This window comes from Hemiscyllium ocellatum, chromosome 6, assembly GCF_020745735.1.
Source record: "Hemiscyllium ocellatum isolate sHemOce1 chromosome 6, sHemOce1.pat.X.cur, whole genome shotgun sequence".
Taxonomy (NCBI): Eukaryota; Metazoa; Chordata; class Chondrichthyes; order Orectolobiformes; family Hemiscylliidae; genus Hemiscyllium; species Hemiscyllium ocellatum.
In genome coordinates this window covers 122248089-122267772 of record NC_083406.1, presented here as the reverse complement: position 1 = coordinate 122267772, position 19684 = coordinate 122248089, and the positions used below count along the sequence as shown (strand labels likewise).

Here is a 19684-nt window from a genome sequence, read left to right as displayed (position 1 = left end):
TTTGCAACCAAAGGTTCCACATGGACAATCCATCTGGGCCTCTTTCTGAGGTTATCACAGATGCTAGTCTTCAGCCAAGGCACTGAGTCAAGCAAAGGCTATGGGCCCTGACAAATACCTGACTGTGGTGCTGAAGGCTTTCACTCCATAATTAATGGTGACCCAGTCAAGCTGTAGCAGTACAACTACAACAGATGTATACCTGACACTCTGGAAAATTGCCCAGAAATGTCTACTTGATAAAAAGCAAGACAAATTCAACCTGGCCATTTACTGCCCTATCAGTCTATTTTCGATCAATGTTAAAATGATGGAAGAGGAAATGTAAGTGTAGAAATGAAAGTGAGCGAGAATGTAAGAACAGATAGTAAGAGGTTTGATAAATTTTTAAATAAGAGAAGAGTTAACAAAGTGAGCGTTGGTCCTTTGTAAGGTTAGACTGCATAATTATTGTAAAATAAGAAAGTGGCAAATGAATTGCATAAGTATTTATAGAGGGTATAGGTAACATTCCAGAAGCTGTGCTACATTAGGAAATAGAAGCTCCGGAAAATTACAATCTCCAGTCAAGTAAGTCTTTGGTGCTGTGAGCTGTCAAGTACCTGGGTTCTGAATGACTACAACTTAGTCTGATTAGAGAGAGAGTTCAAGCATTGCTTTTGATTTTCCAAAGTTGCTTGGATTAGAGGTCATTCCTATTTGATTGGAAGATATGGGAGTGAAGACCAGTAATTCCTCTGGATCTGATGGGATGCATCCTAGGATTTTAAAGAAAGTAGCTGCATGGATAGTGGATGCACCGAAAGTGACCTTCCAAAATCCTTGGGTTGTGGAAAAGTCCCAGAGGATTGGAAAAGTATCAATGTAAAATCCTTATTTAAAAAGAGAAGGAGACAGAAAAACCAGTACCTGTAAGCCAGTTAGCTTAATGCACTATTGGAATAGTGTTCTATAGTCTGTTATTAAGGATGTAATAGCAGAATGTTTAAAAATACACAATATGATTAAGCAGAGACAGCATAGTTTTACGAAGGGAAGTCATGTCTGACAAATTGGTTAGAATTCTTTGAGGAACAGCAAGCAGGGTAGATCAAGGGCAAGCACTGGCTGTAAAATGTTTAGCTTTCCAGGAATAGTTTGATAAGGTATCGTATGTTAGGCTACTTACAATAAGGACCAGTGGTGTTCGAAACAGTATATTAGCTGGACAGAGAATTGGTTAATTAATAGAAAACAGAGTTGGATAAAAGGGGACATTTTTTCAGGATGGCATTTTGGAACTAGTGGAGTGCCACAGGAATCAGTACAGGTACGCAGTTATTTAGAATCTATATTAATAACTTGGATGAGGAAAATGAATGCATTGTCACCAAGTTTGTACTTGTCCCAAAAATAGGTAAGAAAGCAAGTAGTGAGGATGAGACAGAGTCTGCAGAGGGACATAGACAGGTTTAAACAAGTGGGCAATAAAAAAGCAGATGAAATTAAATATGGGAAAATGTGAGTTATGCACTTTGACCAGCAGCATGTAGGAGCTGAGTAATATTTAAGTGGAGAAAGATTACAGACAGCTTGGGTATAGAGGGATCTGCATAAATCAAAGTTAGCATCCCAAGTTCAGCAGATAATAGGGAAGGTAAATGGAATATTAAACCGTAAGATACAGGAACAGAAATTAGGGAATCAGCCCCTTGAAGCTGCTCCACCATTCAATCATGGCTAAGTTTCTCACCCCCACTCTCCCACTTTCTCCCCAAAACCCATGATCCCCATGACAATCAAGAAGCTATCTATCTCCGTCTTAAATATATTAAATGACCTGGCCTCCACAACCTTCTGTGGCTGTGAATTTTATAGATACACCACCCTTTGACTGAAGAAGTTTCTCCTTACCACCATTCTAAAAGGTCTTTCCATTACTCCAAGGCTGTGCCCTGGGTGCTAGTCTCTTCTACCAATGGAAGCATCTTGCCAACATTCATCCTGTCCAGACCATTCAGTATTCTGTAAGTTTTAATTATTCTCTAAGTTTCAATTAAATCTCTCCTCATCCTTCTAAACTACATCATGTATAGACCCAAGTTCTCAAACATTACTCACATGTTAAGCTTTTCATTCCTGGGACCATTCTCCTGAACCTCCTCTGGACCCTCTCCAGGGCCAATGCATCCTTCCTGAGATACAATATGAATGGTGACCTTTATTACAAAGAGTTTGGAGTATATAAGTGGGGAGGTCATGTGAAAACTATACAAAGCACTAGTCGTGTCATAGCTGGAATACTGAACAGTTTTAGTCCCCTCATCTGAGGAAAGATATGTTGTCATCCAGAAAAGGTTCACTTTGCTGATGGGCCATTTGATTCAAAATGTTAGCATCTGTGGAAGGAAAGCAGATTTGCCAGACCTGCCGAGTTTCTTCAGCAATTTCTGATTTTGTTTTGCTAAGCTGATCCTGGGTATGGCAAGATTGTCTTATGAGGAGAGGTTGGACTTCTATTCATTAGAGTTTAAAAGAATGGGAGTTGACCTTACTGAAACATATAAGATTTTTCGGGGACTTGGCAGGGTAGGTGCAGAAAGACTGCTTATGGACCAGAGGACATAACCTCAGGACAAGATGTTGCCCATTAAAGACAAAGATGAGGAGGAATTTCTTCTCTGAGGATAGTAAACCTGGTGGTGTGCTTTACTGCAGAGGGCAGCAGAGGCTGGGTCATTAAGTATCTTCAAGGTTGAAACAGGCAGATTTTTAATCATGGGTTGTGAGAAAAGACGGGGAAGTGGAGTTGACGATTATCAGATCAACTGTGATCAAATTGATTATTGGTGGAGCAGACTTGATAGGCTAAATGGCTGACTTCTGCTCGTATTTCACAGTTTTATGGTGAATGTGACTTTTTTTTTCTGCTAGTCAGTCTAACCTGTTTGGTGGGAAAGTTTAGAATTCTGAGAGACAATATATCTGCACTTGGAGAAACATTGATTAATCAACGATACCCAGCATTGATTTGTTAAAGAAACATTGTATTTCAAAAAATTGTATTAAATGCTATGAAGAGGTCAGTGATGATTTTGATAAAGTCCCTCATGATATATTGGTTAAGGAGGTGAGAGCCCATAAGGTCATGTGGCACATTGGATTCACATTTGCCTGAGAGGCAGGAAGGAGTGGGTGATGGTAGAGGGATGTTTCTATGACTGGAAGTCTATTTCCAGTGAGTTCCACAGGGTTTGGTGCTGGGGCCTTTGTTGTTTATAGTCTGTGTTAATGACTTCAATTTAAATGTGAGAGCTATGATCATGAGGTCCAATAAAAACAGTGAGTGGTAAATGATGGGGAGTGCACCTGCAAACTGCAGGAATATTTTAATGGACTGTTCAGCTGGACAAGCATGCAATAAAACTAGCAAGTACTGAGGATCAGAATGACCTTGATTAGCATATCCGAAGATCCGTGAAGGCAACGACAAATAGGTAAGGTGGTTAAAAAGGCATATGGGATACTTGCCTTTATTAGCTCGACTTTAGAATACATGAGCAGGGTGGTTAAGGATGTACTTTCACCTGGAGTTTACTGCCTGAAAGGTTGAACAGTATTTAAATGTTCACTTATGTTCCATTTTGTATATCCATTATGTCAGAAAACACTTACATTATGTCAAGTGTGTTGCCCATCTTGAGTTGTCTTTGACGTCATGTGAGCAAGATCCCTTCCATGAAAAGTGTGATTTGATTTTAAACCTCACCCATTGGTTTCATTTCTATTAACAAAGAGCTCTCTCTGCTCTTGATACTAGAAAGTTCAGTCAATTCACATGTACAATCTCTGTCATACCATAATGAGATGATGAACACATCTATCCTGGTGATGTTGTTTGATGAATGAATAATAGCTTCCAGGGAACCAGGAGAATTCCCCCACATTTTCAGAGTAACATCTTGAAATCTTCAGCTGACACTTGGGAGTTTCGGTCAGTGTCGTAGTCCTCTGTATTGCTGTGTGCAAATGAATCCTCTAGTATGGCCTGATATTAAATCTACAACCTTTAGACTCTAAAACAAGTGTCCTCTCCACTGAGCCATGGCTGACACATGAGTGAGATGGTGGGAGCAGGCCAGTGCCAATGGATCCCTTACCCCCACGAGGATCAGAACATTTTTAAAATTGAAATATGACTTTGTGTTGTTTTTATCTAAACTGGTGCAGGTAACCTGACCTTGAATGTATTTCCCTCAGATCAAAACAGCAAGAGATTTACTCCGATGCAGATGCCCTGTGTTTGAAGAATAGTTTCAACAATCCAGCTTACTACATCTTGGAGGGAGTGCCACATCAGCAAGCTGCACTGCTGTCACCAGAGCACCAGGCTTCAGCCTTTCCCAAGATAGGACAGAAAAGCAAAAACCAGGCAACACTCGGTTCACAAGATAGGAAACGCAATCATTCGGGACGCCTTCCATTAACCAGTGAGGAGGGATCCCTATCAGATGATGAGAATTCGAACCATAATCGACCACCACCCGATTACCCCCCTCCTCCTCTACCCAAGGCAGTGGAGTTGGATATGGTTGATAATCCTTTCTATGCTTCCTCAAAGGAACTCCAGCGACCCAAAACAGGCTCAGCCAGGGATGAACTGGACCCCAGGAACCCTGGTGCTAAGCACCGGACTCCCACTGAACCTTCAGAAGCCAAGGCCTCGCTTCCGCCAAAAGCACACCCTAAGCCGCAGCTGGTCTCCGGCACACCACACGTGGCCAGCCCCTTTCTGGCTGACCAATGCAACACTCCCTACCAAGGCATAGTCGATGACCGATCCTACTCTGCCCTTCAGATGGCCAAGAGTCTCAGTGAGGTGGACTACCCAGCGGGCAAGAGTGAGCCTATACCAAGAAATCCTCCACTACCGGTGAAAGGCCAGCTTCCCCGAGGACTGCTCCCTGACTACAGCAGACCCACGTCTTTCCCTTCACGCTCCATAAAGGAAAGCATCGAAGAGGACATGGCTGAAGAGGTGAGTGTTAGGAGAGGGTTGGGGATCGGCAGCATCAGAATCACTGTAATAGTTGATGTCCTTTCGATTCTTCCTGTGCGCTCTGTCAAAATATCACTCATGCAGAGTAATGAGGGCCAGGAAATCATTGCATACAAACGTAAGATTTTTGCCCAAAGCTCTATGGATATAACGTGCCTGATGAGCTGCCAACCTAACATCATAACATTGAGCATCATTCAATGGCCATCTAGCCCCAAAGCCTGTTCTGCTGTTTGAACACAGCCAGTCTGTATCACAAATCCACTTAGCTGCTTTTTGTTTGATTTGCTTTGAGAATTATGTCCATCAGTGGCAAAGTAAGGAGGCCATTAGCCTGTTCAGTAAGGTCATAGATGATCTTTATCTTAACTATATTTTTCCAACTTTGTTCCATATCCTTTCCTTACTCAACAAACACCTATAACTCTCAACCTTGAAACATTTTCACTTATTCTGAGTCTTTTTGTGAAGAGAAATTCAGATTTCCATTAGATGTTGTTGTGACCAAAAGTGCTTCCTCATTCACTGCCTGCCTCTACAATTGTTCCTTTGTATCGATTCCGTCTATTGTATTTTTAACCTCAGTCAAATTACCCTCTATGCTCAAGGGATTACAAGTTTAAAAAAGAGACTATGCTGACAAAGCAATTTGGCCTCCACCCATCAGGTCAGAATGACCAGAATACCAAATTGTGAAAGTGTTGGAATGCTGAATGTGAATGATCAGTGAGGATGTGCTTGTTCTAGACAGTAGTGGAGAGCCTATTGGTGGATTTCTTAATTAGTAATTCTAAGAAAGGGATCTCATTTGACTGCTCAATTTCAAAGGTGAATTTGAGCCAGTTAAGGGGTTGAACAAAATTTGTACAGGCAGCTACAAGTTCTCACACAGCAAACGTATCAGCTATATATCAGAAAGGGAGAGGAGGTTAGAGATCGTTCAATTGATAGAACATTACAGCACAATACAGGCTTCCCGGCCATCGATGTTGTGCTGACCTGTGAAACCAATCTAAAGTTTATCTATCCTACACTATTCCATTATCATCCATATATTTATCCAGTGACCGTTTAAGTGTCCTTAAAGTTGGCGAGTCTACTAATGTTGCAGGCAGGGCGTTCCTCACCTTTACTATTCTCTGCATATAAAACCCTCCTCTGACATCTGTCCTTTATCTATTACTCCTCAATTTAAAGCTATGTCCCCTCATATTAGCCATCACTCATCAAGGAAAAAGGCTGTCACTGTCCATCCTATCTAATCTTCTGATCTTGTATTTCTCTACTAAGTCACCTCTTATCCTAAGGCCTTGCCTCTGTACTAGGCAACATCCTGGTACAGCTCCTCTGCACCCTTTCCAATGCTTCCACCTCCTTCCTATAATGCAGCGACTAGAACTGTGCACAATACTCCAAGTGCAGCCGTTTTGTACAGTTTCAACATGACCTCATAGCGCCAAAGCTCAGTCCCTCTACCAATAAAAGCTAACACGCCTTCTTAATAACCCTATCAACTTGAGTGGCAACTTTCAGGGATCTATGTACATGAGCACAGATGTCTCTGCTCATCCACACTACCAAGAATCTTACCATTAACCCAGTATCCTCTATTCCTGTTACTCCTTAGATTCAGTTAATAAGTCTGTCATATAAAGCTGAGCTTGGTGATGGTGACCATGTCTTCATTTTTGAAAAGAGGTTGGCATAGCGGCTCAGTGGTTAGCACTGCTGCCTCACAGAACCAGGGTCGATTCCAGCCTTGAGTGACTATGTGGAGTTTGCGCATTCTCCCCATGTCTGCATGGTTTCCTCTGGGTGCTCTGGTTTCCTCCCACAATCCAAAGATGAGCAGGTCAGGTGAATTGGTCATGCTAAATTTAGCAAAATGCTAAATTGCCTGTAGTGCTAGGTGTATTAATCAGAGGGAAATGGCTCAGGGTGAGTTACTCTTCAGAGATCAGTGTGGACTGGTTGGGCCGAAGGGCCTGTTTTCACACTGTAGGGAATCTAATCTAATCTACTCCTTCTAAAGTGAATCACCTCAGATTTTCGCATTAAACTCTATTTGCCACCTCCTCTGTTCAGCTCTGCAGCTCATCTAGGTCCCTCTATAACCTGCAACATCCTTCCACTCTGTCCACAACTCCACCAAATTTAGTGTCATCTGCAAATTTACTATCCTTCTACATCCTCATCCAGTTCATTTATAAAAATGGTAAGTAGTGGCTCCAAAACCGACCCTTGTGACGCACTACTAGTAAGTGAACTCCAGAATGAACATTTCCCATCAACCACCGCCCTCTGTTTATTTTCAGCTGGCCAACTTCTGATCCAAACCGTTAAATCACCTTCATTCCCTGCCTCCTTATTTTCTGCAGTAGCCTACAATGGGGAACCTTATCAAACGTTTTACTGAAACCCATATACACCACATCAACTACTTTACGCTCATCCACCTGTTTGGTCACCTTCTCAAAGAACTCAGTAAGGTTTGTGAGGCACGACCTACCCTTCTCAAAACTGTGTTGACTATCTCTCATGAAATCATTCCTTTCTAGATAATTATAAATCCTGTCTCTTAAAATCCTTTCCAACACTTTACCCACAATCGAAGTAAGGTTCACTGGTCTATAATTACCAGGGTTGTCTGTATTCCCCTTCTTAACAAAGGGACAACATTTGCTATCCCCCAGTCTTCTGGCACTATTCCTGTAGACAATGACGATATAAAGATCAAAACCAAAGGCTCTGCAATCTCCTCCCTGGCTTCACAGAGAATCCGAGGATAAATTCCATCCAGCACAGGGACTTAGCTATTTTCACTCTTTCCAGAATTGCTAGCACCTCCTCCTTATGAATCTCAATCCCGTCTAGTCCAATAGCCTGTATTTCAGTATTCTCCTTGACAACATTGTCTTTTACCTGTGTGAATACTGACAAAAAATATTCATTTAGCACCTTTCTTATCTTTTCAGACTCCACACACAACTTCCCACTACTGTCCTTGACAGGCCCTACTCTTACTCTAGTCATTCTTTTATTCCTGACATAGCTATAGAAAGCTTTGGAGTTTTCCTTGATCTTACCCGCAAAAGACTTCTCATGTCCCCTCCTGGCTCTTCTTAGCTCTCTCTTTAGGTCTTTCCTGACTAACTTGTAACACTCAAGTGTCCCAACTGAGCATTCGCGGTTCATTTTTGCATAAGCCTCCTACCACTTGACAAGCGATTCAACTTCTTTAGTAAAGCACGGTTCCCTTTCTCGACCACTTCCTTCCTGCCTGACAGGTACATGCTTATCAAGGACACACAGTAGTGCTCCTTGAACAAGCTCCGCATTTCAATTGTGCCCATCCCCTGCAGTTTCCTTCCCCACTATCTCCAAAGTGCTCACCTACCTCCAAACCTAACCCCTGGCCTGGTTCATTACCCAGTACCAAATCCAATGCAACCTTGCCTCTTGTTGGCCTATCTATATACTGTGCTGAAAATGTATTGCTGGAAAAGCGCAGCAGGTCAGACAGCATCCAAAGAGCAGGAGAATCGACATTTCGGGTATGAGCCCTTCTTCAGGAATAAGAGACAATCTAACCGTTGCATCTTGGCGTTAAATGATGTTACCATACTGCCTCACCCATAATCACTGTCTTTGTATTCAGATAAATGCGAGGTGCTGCATTTTGGGAAAGTAAATCTTAGGAGGACTTATACACTTAATGGTAAGGTCCTAGGGAGTGTTCTGAACAAAGAGACCTTGGAGTGCAGGTTCATAGCTCCTTGAAAGTGGAGTCGCAGGTAGATAGGATAGTGAAGAAGGCGTTTGGTATGCTTTCCTTTATTGGTCAGAGTATTGAGTACAGGAGTTGGGAGGTCATGTTGTGGCTGTACAGGACGTTGGTTAGGCTACTGTTGGAATGTTGTGTGCATTCTGGTCTCCTTCCTATCGGAAAGATGTTGTGAAACTTGAAAGGGTTCAGAAAAGATTTACAAGGATGTTGCCAGGGTTGGTGGATCTGAGCCACAGGTAGAGGCTGAACAGGCTGGGGCTGTTTTCCCTGGAGTGTCGGCGGCTGAGGGGTGACCTTATAGAGGTTTACAAAATTGAGGGGCATGGATAGGATAAATAGGCAAAGTCTTTTCCCTGGGGTTGGGGAGTCCAGAGCTAGAGGGTATATGTTTAGGGTGAGAGGGGAAAGATATAAAAGAGACCTAAGGTGCAACTTTTTCACGCAGAGGGTGGTACATGTATGGAATGAGCTGCCAGAGGATGTGGTGGAGGCTGGTACAATTGCAACATTTAAGAGGCATTTGGATGGATATATGAATAGGAAGGGTTTGGAGGGATATGGGCTAGGTGCTGACAGGTAGGACTAGATTGGGTTGGGATATCTTGTTGGCATGGACGGGTTGGACCGAAGGGTCTGTTTCCATGCTGTACATCTCTATGTCTCTATTCAGTGGCACTACTGTTGCTGAATCCCTCACTGTCAACATCCTGGGGGTGACCATTGGCCAGGACTGGAGTAGCCACATAGATACTGTGGCTACAAGGGCAGGTCAGACACTAGAATTCCTGCCGTAACTCAGTCCTGACTCGCCAATCTTGTCCACCACCTCAAAACACACAGCCGCTATCACATAGAAGAACAAGAGCAGCTTGATTTGTTCATGGGGGTATCATTGGCAAAGTCAGCATTTGTTGCCTGTCCTTAATTGTTGGAGTTAACTAGTTTGATGATTAGAATCAACCACATTGCCTTGGAGCCACATGGATTTCACTATGCCACTGCCTCTCTGTTGCATGGGACATCATCACCTGCAAGATCCTCTCCAAGTCACTCACCAATACCGTTCCTAGGTCAAAATGTTGAACTGCCTCTAATGGCACTTGTCGGCTCACACCAAATGGACTGCAATTCAAGAAGGCAGCTCACCACCACCTTTACAAGAGTATCTAATGATGACAGTAAACAGTGGCCCATCACGAAGCCTACATATTATGAATGTTTATTTTAAAAATTAACTCCTATGGTTAATAAAGCATGCATCAACACGGCTATAGCTACTTGAGAGAGCAGCTTTTGACGTGATGGATGCTTTTGTAATTATCTTCTGTAATTCTGTAGATTGGGAAAGGTTCCTATTGTTTGAAATTTAGCCCCACTACTGTCATCCCACTACTTAAGGGAGGAAGGAGGAGAGTGGAGCACTACAATCATGTTTTGATATTAGCAAAAATTTTGAAATCTATTTTAGTGGATGTGATAATTGGATATTTTGGAATACAGAGGAACCTCGATTATGCGAACGAGATGGGCAGGCATTATTTCATTCAGATAATTGATTATTTGATTAATTGATTTCCTCTGGGGCTTGGAGTTTTCTGTCAATGTCCGTTCCCCGTTCAGGAGACTAGGCAACAGCATACTGCGCTGCACCCCTCACCCCACCCTCTCCCCTTGTCTGCCCTCACCCCCCCAACCCTGTCCAACACCACACCCCGTCCAACCCCAACCCCATCCAACACTGTCTCCCCCTGTCCACCTCTCTAGGTCAGCCAGACAGGACACCAACAACAAGGCAGCTACTGCTGCCGCTTTTTTGGGGGTGGGGGGTGAGTCTCCAAATATCATGTATGCGTGCAACCACATAGACACCCACAGAGACATGCACACACACCCCTACCATCTGACTGCAACTATTTCACAGGTTCCACCTTTGCCCTGTACAGGACAATGTTGGAGAGATTATCTGGGGAAGGTGGTGGGGGGTTGGGGTGGGATTTAGGCTACACCCCTGTGTAGAACTCCAGGGAGAGTGTGGGGTGAGAGAGAGGTCAGTCATTTGGAGACGGTACCTGGGCTCCCATCAGTCCAGGACTGTTCCCGGCTGCATTTCAGTAAGCCGAGTTCACTTTTAATCACTGTAAGCAAACAACCCAATCACTATTGGAAACACATCTTTGATGTAATGTTTCTATCGGGAGCTTGAGATCTCCTTCAGATAATCCAATATTCGGATAATCCTCAGTAAATGCTAAAATTGGTAGATTTGGATTAATGAGAGGGAAATGATGTTTGACAAGCTTGGCATTTCCTGAGTTCTTTGTCGCAGAGCCAGTGGACATGGTCTATCTGAATTTTCTGAAATATTTTGATATGGCATTGCAGGAGAGTAGTAAATGAAATGAAAATGCATTGGTTTTGGGGGGATTGTACTTGTTTTGGTTAAGAGTCGGTCAACATGAGAAGAAAGGATAGACTGCTGCACCTCTTCTCTCAACTCTCAAAAATCTTTAAAATTATAAACTGATTTATCTGGAGCAGATGCAGAGTGTGTTACCGTTTAATAGAGGACAGTAAAACTGGAAGCCATCCAGATAAGATGGTCACCAAAACAGCAAGTAGGAGATTCAGGAGAAATCTCTTTATGTAAAGCATAGTGAAAATATGTAACTTGCCCACTGGAGTCAATGAAGTGAGCAGTGTAGATCCATTTAGGGAAAATATGGCTAAACACAGAACGAAGAGGAGAGCAGAGGATAGTAGAAGCATTGGAGAAGACTTGGGTGGAGTATGAACACTGGTGTGGACTGTTTGGCCAAATGCCCTGTTTGTGTGCCATATGCCCCACATCGTTCTATTTAAATCTTCTTCAAAAATATGGACCATATCAGTGGACATTCCCCTGGTCATGTGTATTGAGATTTGTAACAGAGACGGTCAGTGGCTTCGCATCTCAGATCACCGATCAGTTTCACCATTTAACTTGTGTGATAACTTGTCTGTTTTCTCCATGCAGTCATCGTGTCAAGCGAGCAGCACCAGCTCCAGCCTGTCCCATGACTCCAGTATAGGTAACTGGTTACGTCGCCTAGGTTTGGAGAGGTATGAAGATGGGCTGATCCATAATGGCTGGGATGATTTAGAGTTTCTGAGGTAGGTGCCTGCACAATTGGAATGGTCCTGTTCAGTTCCGTTTGTTCCCACCAGCAAAGCTGTAGAGTTATCGAAGGGCATGTGCCTTCCCATCATGAGATTGGCAGCCCACAGGGAAATAGATTAGTGGGGAGAGTGTACAGCTCCATTTCATTTCAGTTTCCTTTCTCTATCAGACTGATATTCTGACACACCAGGGCAAGACATAGTGAGAGTCAACCAGAACAAAGAAAGTTTACATCTCAGGAGCAGGCCCTCAAGTATGCTTCCCTTTTCCCTTTTGGCTAGTCATACAATTTCTCCTATCATCCACGGTTCACAAATCTTGCCCTTCCTATCCTTTGCCTTCAATGGGACATGCCTATCCTGCACTATCTTTAACCTATCTTTGAAAGCCTTCCACATCTCAAATGTGGACTTCCCTTCAAATAACTGTGTCCAATCCACATTTCCCAGCTCCTGCCTAATTTTGTTATAATTGGCCTTGGCCCAATTTAGTACTCTTCCCTGAGGGCCACTCTGTTCCTTTATCTACAAATATTCTAAAACTTACAGAATTGTGATCACTGTTCTCAAAGAAATCCCCCACCGCAACTTCTACCAACTGTCCTGGCTTGTTCCCCAGTACCAGGTCTAATATGGCCCCTTCCCTCATCGGACTATTGACCAACTGCTCTAGGAAACTCTCCTGGACGCTTTTTACAAATTCTACCCCATCCTGACCTCTGGCTCTAAGTGTATCCCAGTCAATGTTGTGAAAGTTAAAATCTCCCATCACCACTACCCTGTTGCCTCTACATCTTTCCATAATCTGTTTACCTATTTCTACTTCTACCTCACGCTCACTGGGAGGCCTGTAATACAGCCCCAACAATGTAACTGCACCCTTATTATTTCTCAGCTCCAACTATAATGCCTGACTTCCCAGGATCTCCATAGTGTCCTCCTTTAGCACAACCATCATATCATCCCTAACCAGCAATGCAACTCCACTCCACCCCCCCTTTTACTTCCCTCCCTGTCCTGTCTGAAAAGTCTATATCCTGGAACATTTAGTTGCCAATCATCATGTCCTTCCTTCAACCAAGTCTCTGTGATTGCAATAAAGTCATACTCCCAGGCACCAATCCAAGCCCTAAGTTCATCTGCCTTACACACTATACTCCTTGCATTAAAGTAGATGCATTTTAGGCCACCAGTTGTTTTGTGCTCACCTGCTCTCTGCCTACTCTTCCCTTTATTAATGCTATCTTCATAATTCTTACAGTCTGCAGTCTCCACCTCACTGCCTACTTGTTTTCTCTTCTGGTTCCCAGCCCCCTGCCACATTAGTTTAAAACCTCCCAAACAGCAAAAACTCCTCCAAGGACATTGGTTCCGGTCTGGTACAGATGTAGACCGTCCATTTTGTAATAGTCCCACCTTACCCCAGACCCCGTCCCAATGTCCAACAAATCTGAACCCCTCCCTCCTACACCATCTCTCAAGCCATGTGTTCATCCTGCCTATTTTTTCATCTCTACACTGGCTAGCACGTGGCACTGGTAGTAATCCTGAGATCACTATCTTTGAGGTCCTCCTCTTTAACTTCTCTCCTAGCTCCCTGAATTCTTCTTTCAGGGCCTCATCTCGTTTTCTACTTATATCGTTGGTGCCTATATGCAACTCCACCCCTCTTTTACTTCCCTCCCTGTCCTGTCTGAAGCGTCTGTATCCTGGAACATTTAGTTGCCAATCATCATGCCCTTCCTTCAACCAAGTCTCTGAGATTGCAATAACGTCATTACTCCCAGGCACCAATCCAAGCTCTCCCCTTTTAGAATGCTCTGCAGTTGATCGGTAACATCCCTCAACCGTGCACCTGGGCAATGAAGGGAAATATTAATAACTGAGGAAATGGAAAATCTCAAGCTGACTCTTGTTCCAATTCTTTTTCTTTTGATCCTTCACCAGTGACATAACCAAGGACGACTTGGATGAGGCTGGAGTGACGGATCCTGTTCACCAGAACATTCTCCTGGAGAGTTTACAACAAGTTGGAAAATAGTCTGTTGGGATTTTGTTGTTTCCTTCATTGTAAACAAAAAAAGTGCCTTAGGAAGACTTTTTCAAAATGTTGATAGACAGTAGCTCTGAAACTCGAGCAATATTGAAAAAAGGAAAATATAAACCCAACTGACCTGTCCAGATGAGGAAGGTGCTTACTGTCCTTAGCAACATTTGGATGACAGAATACAGAGGCTGCCACCTCTTCCTCACCCTTCTGTTCTTTCACTCCTGTCTCCACGCTGTTGAGTCTCTTCGTCCTTACAAGCAGTGCAGTGAGATGCATTTTGTTTCATTCCATGTGGAAGTATTAAGTTAAATCCGTTTCCATCGTTTTCATCACAGTAAAGAAATGCAGTGGCATGGATCACTCAGAAACCAGCGGGTCCTGTTGATAGGGCTTCTGTAGTTCTGGTTGATTGATGGGCAGTGCAGACTCCTTTCACTGTGCACTGTTTGCTTTGTTTTGAAGCACACCCTCTGGCTTAAATTCCATTGGGGTCACCTGCCCAGGAAAGGAGGGGGAAATGTCATCTTCAGGGAATTGTCTTCAGAAATTGTCTTCCTGTGCCTCAGAAAGCTCATCATTCCATTCTGGGGTCAGGAGGGTGAGATACTGCTGACCATCCATTGGTATTGTATCCATGCTGGAATTGAGGAAAGAAGGGTAAGGTGTGACAGTGTGTATGCAGTATGGATATCTGAGAAGTTAGGATCTGAATCCTAAGTGTTTCTGAAAACGGGACCAATTTGTTCTGATTCTAGTCAAATGGATCCCATTCAATATTTTGCAGAGTGGTAGTGGGTGAGTGAAAGAGAGAGAGAAAGAGACTGGTCAAAGGGTGTATGAGAAACTAAGTTAAGCATGTGCAGCTGTTTCAGCTGTTTACTTTCAACACTAAAGGGAAAATCATCTCTGCCCTGCAGTGAGGACTGGTAGGATGAAGTTCAGCTTCTACTCTGCCAGAGATAGAAGGAAATGTTCTTCTTCTTTTCAAATTATTTATTTTCCCTTGTGATTATATTCTCACCATCCTGCAGAGGGAATGAAGGAAAGCAGCAATCTGTTCACGAGCTCATATTAAACAACCTGCAAGTGATCACATACACCTTCACACAGCAAGTATCTTTGTGCAGCTGGTCAAAGGGGTTGCTATAAACTGCTCCAGCAGTTTATAGAAGCTCCATCTCCTGTGACTAAAGCCATAGTCTGGTGGGTGGGTGAGGAGGGAGGTAAAGAAGCCCAGGTCAGATACGCTGGTTCCACTGGTGGGACTGGATATGTCTGTTGACTGGGTGAAGCAAGTTTGAAGGGTCTGAATGGTGTTTGTGGATTGTTCTTGAAGTTAATTCCGTAATAGTGTAGAAATGACTCCTGTCTGTGCCACCACCACCACCATCCCCATTGCTGTGAGGTCAGTGGTGCAAATCTGGGGAGTGACCACTCCCAGGAATCTGTGTAAACCAGCTGCAGTCTCCAAACTCTGTGTATTTCCTCTCAGACTGAGCCCAGCAGCGTTCCCTGCCCTGCAAGCTCCAGGTTTCTCCAGAATGCTGGTAGGAATCTGGAACTTGGCTAGAACTCATTTGCAACCACTCCACGGTCTCGCAGCTGAGCTGTAGCTAAGGCATCATCTACAACTGCAAGTAGAGGGTATGTTGTTTCTGGCCATTGGGATGAGTGAGCTTTCCCACAGGTATTTCCTTGTACATGTTTTGTTTGGTCTGCATTTTCTTGATGGACCTGAAACCTGGAACAGCTGGTTCTGTTTCAGTCTCCAGTTATTTTTGCTTGCTGCAAGGTCCTAGTGTCCTGTCTAGACTCTATACCGATGTCAACCAATCAAACATCACCGCCTCCTTCAACAGGTAGTCTGCTCCACCTATACCTCCAAACATTCAGGCCTTATTCCTAGACACCAATCACCCAGTCTAGACTGGCTTCCTCAGTATTAGTGTCGACAGTTCAACCTTTTGCATAAGACACAAAGTACTGTCCGAGAGGTGCAAAAGATCCCATGGAAATAATAAATGATGAGCAATTCATGTCCTCGCCAGTATTAACCAAATCCTAAACTGGATTCTGCTCGCCATTTCCTCCTCATTGTCTATTGGACCTTGGAACACTGTTTCCAATATCATAATGACTGCACTTCCTGATACCTCATTGGCTATAAGTACTTTGAGACACCCTGAAGTCACAAAAGGTTCTATGGAAATACAAGTCCTTGTTTCTTTCCACCTCATTCCCTTGCTCTCACTGCCTCTCACCCATCTCTCACACTTATGGACATTGCCAGATTAACTTAACTGCCATTAGTGACTTAAAAGGTTAAACATCAAATTCAATAGAATAACGGAAAGAAAATTTGCACTCGCTTTTGTTTTTAAGTGTGATTTGCCTTAACATTGCTATTCAACATTGATTAAGGATTGATTAGGTGATTGATACAGAGTTATGAAAAGTGATTTTACAGCGACTGGGAACTCTTGTATCAGAGATCAAGCTGTTTCCTGAGGGTGTGGTTTAACAGCTTTACTTGCAGCACACCGATTCTGTGCAAGTGCCTTACTGAGATGCATTCAGTTCCTGGCGACTTAGTCATCCATGAATGAATGTCTCTTGTCCCTGTATGATTTGAGGTAATTTCATTAAACTATCATTCTGCTGAGCTTCATCTCACGCACAAGTTTCTCAAATCACAGCTCACCAAACACTGGACAATGCACCGAAGTTCAGGCAATAGGCAGCCATTCAGCCCCTTGGGCCTGCTTTTCATCTGTCCACCATGACTCCAAGTCCCTCAATACCCTGTCACAGCAAAGATCTATCTATCACGTGCTCAAAAGCTCCACATGTTTCCTCGTAGTGGGCAAAAGAGAGAGGGATCCAGATTTTCACTGATCTGTCGAGAAAACAAAGTAGGAAGGGTTTTCAACACTCTAAGTTGGGGGACTGATCTATTTGCACTCTTGGCTTGTTGTTTTGTTCTGTACTGTCCATTGTTGAGAATATAGTGACACTTATTCTGTGCTGGATGTTGTGTCATTCGGAGGTGCTGAGCCCAACTCCATGTAGGAACCTTATTGTTTTTCTTCCTCAACGTTTCTCCAAATATTTGTTTTCAAAATGAAAAAAAGTCCTCAACTTTTTTTAGAATAATTATGCAATAAGGTGTGTGAACTGCCAGAAGCCAAGAGCTTGTGTGTCTAGCCTTCGTTTAATCTTGATTTTTTTCCGTTTTAATGTATTGTAACTACGGCTAATTGGAGAAGTTTGTGAAGTTGCTTTTATCTGTGATATTTAATGCAATTATGCCAAGTTTTTTTTTTGTGGTGCCTTCCCCGTTTGTTCCATCCACACCTAGTCAGTCCTTGCTGTAATGTGTGTTGGTGATTAGCACTGAATTCCTGTTTAGCTGTAGCGCAGTGATGGCAAGAACAGCAAGAGCAAACGACAAGGATATCCATGACTGTGTGTGCGCCTGTGTTCCTTTCATTTAAGATTTTGTATTTTTAATGATTTAATTATGTCTGTACAAAACTGTTTAAAACTAAAGTTCTTTTTAACAATATTGAGTTTGAATGTCTTTAACTGTGATTCTGTATTGGGCATTGATTTGTGTGTACCAAGGGCATTGTCCCACATAATAACGATTGCAAAACAATTGTTTCAAATCTCTGCGTGGCAACTTAAGATTTTTGGCTCAGTGGTATGATTTAGAAAGCTGATGGCAGAAATTTGCAGTTATACCGAGCAGGACAAATTGATGAGATGGACTTAGCCAGCAACGCACCACAACCTAAATTCAAAGGAGGCTGACAAGTAATGAAGCTGCCCTGTGCACTTTTCCATGCAGGAGCATTTCTCTCTGACCCACATCTTGAACTGAATTCATTTGGAGGGATTTGATAGCACAGCCCATGTTCCAAACAGACAAATGAAATACCTGGGAACACCATCACTCACCATCTCTACTTGGAAATATATTGCCGTTCCTTCACTGTCGCTGGGTCAGAATCCTGGAATTCCCTCCCTAAGGGCATTGTGAGTCTACCCACAGTACATAGACTGCAACGGTTCAAGAAGGCAGCTCACTCCACCATCTCAAGAGGAACTAGGGTCAGGGCAGTAAATGAGAAAGTTGAGGACTGCAAATGCTGAAGATCAGAGTTTCTCCTGCTTCTTAGCTGCTGCCTGATCTACTGTGCTTTTCCAGCACCATGCTCTTGACTCGGGGCAATAAATACTGCCCCAGCCAGTGACATCCACGTCCTAAGAAAGAGTCAAAGGAAATGAAAAAGAGCAAGTTGAAGAAATTAACAGTTTTATTTTAAATACCAGCAGAAGGCATGAATTTTAAATTCTTGAAATGTTCTTATTAAGACCATAAGACACAGGACTTCGAAGTAAGGTCATTCGGCCCATCGAGTCCACTCCGCCATTCAATCATGGCTGATGGGCGTTTCAATGCCACTTACCCGCACTCTCCCCATAGCCCTTAATTCCTTGCTAGATTAAGAATTTATCAGTTGAAAATGTGTTGCTGGTTAAAGCACAGCAGGTTAGGCAGCATCCAAGGAATAGGAAATTCGACGTTTCGGGCATAAGCCCTCCTGATGAAGGGCTTATGCCCGAAACGTCGAATTTCCTATTCCTTGGATGCTGCCTGACCTGCAGTGCTTTAACCAGCAACACATTTTCAGCTGTGATCTCCAGCATCTGCAGACCTCATTTTTTTACCCTAAGAATTTATCAGTCTCTGCCTTGAAGACATTTAATGTCCCGGCCTCCACGTGCTCCATGGCAGTGCATTCCACCACACTTTGGCTGAAGAAATGTCTCCTAATTTCCATTTTAAATTGACTTCCTGCATTTGTAAGTCTGTGTCCATGGATCCTAGCATCCCCACCTGACGGAAACAAATTCCCAGCGTCCATGTATTATCTTGTAAGTTTCTATTAGATCTCCGCTCAACCTTCTAAACTGTAATGAATACAATCCCAGGATTCTCAGTCTTTCATGGTATGTTATGCCTACCATTCCAGGGATCATCCATGTGAATCTCTGCTGGACACGCTCCAGTGCCAGTATGTTCTTCCTGAGGCGTGGGGCCCAAAACTGGACACAGTACTCCAAATGGGGCCAAACATGAGCTTTATAAAGTCTCAGTAGCACATCACTGCTTTTACATCCAACCCTCTTGAGATAAATGACAAACTTACATTTGTTTTCTTAATCACAGACTCAACCTTTAGAGAACCCTGGACTAGCACTATCAGATCCATTTGTACTTTGGCTTTATTAATTTTCTCACCGTTTAGAAAATAGTCCATGCCTGTGTTCTTTTTTCCAAACTGCAAGACCTCGCATTTGCTTACATTGAATTTAATCAGCCCTTTCTTGGACCACTCTCCTAAACTGTTTAAATCTTTCTGCAGCCTCCTCAAAACTACCTGCCTGTCTGCCTAACTTTGAATCATTGGTGAACTTCGCCAGAATGACCCCAGTTCCTTCATCCAGATCATTGATATATAAAGTGAACAGCTGCGACCCCAACACTAAACCCTTGTCCGTAGGATACCACTTGTCACTAGCTGCCATTCTGAAAAACAATTTTTTTTTATCCCAACTCTACCTTTTCAATCCCAATTCAGCCGAT

General features: G+C 43.2%; 1 protein-coding gene across 1 annotated transcript in view; it reads left to right on the top strand.

Annotated features, from left to right (window-relative positions):
- inppl1a (inositol polyphosphate phosphatase-like 1a) overlaps window positions 1-17594 on the top strand; it is a 231278-nt gene extending 213684 nt beyond the window's left edge. Inside the window, exons 26-28 of the mRNA XM_060826353.1 lie at window positions 4240-5017; window positions 11839-11975; window positions 13929-17594. Coding sequence (XP_060682336.1) covers window positions 4240-5017; window positions 11839-11975; window positions 13929-14022 — 1009 coding nt within the window. The 3' untranslated portion in view covers window positions 14023-17594. The remainder of the gene's footprint in view (window positions 1-4239; window positions 5018-11838; window positions 11976-13928) is intronic.
- Window positions 17595-19684: the final 2090 nt, after the last annotated feature.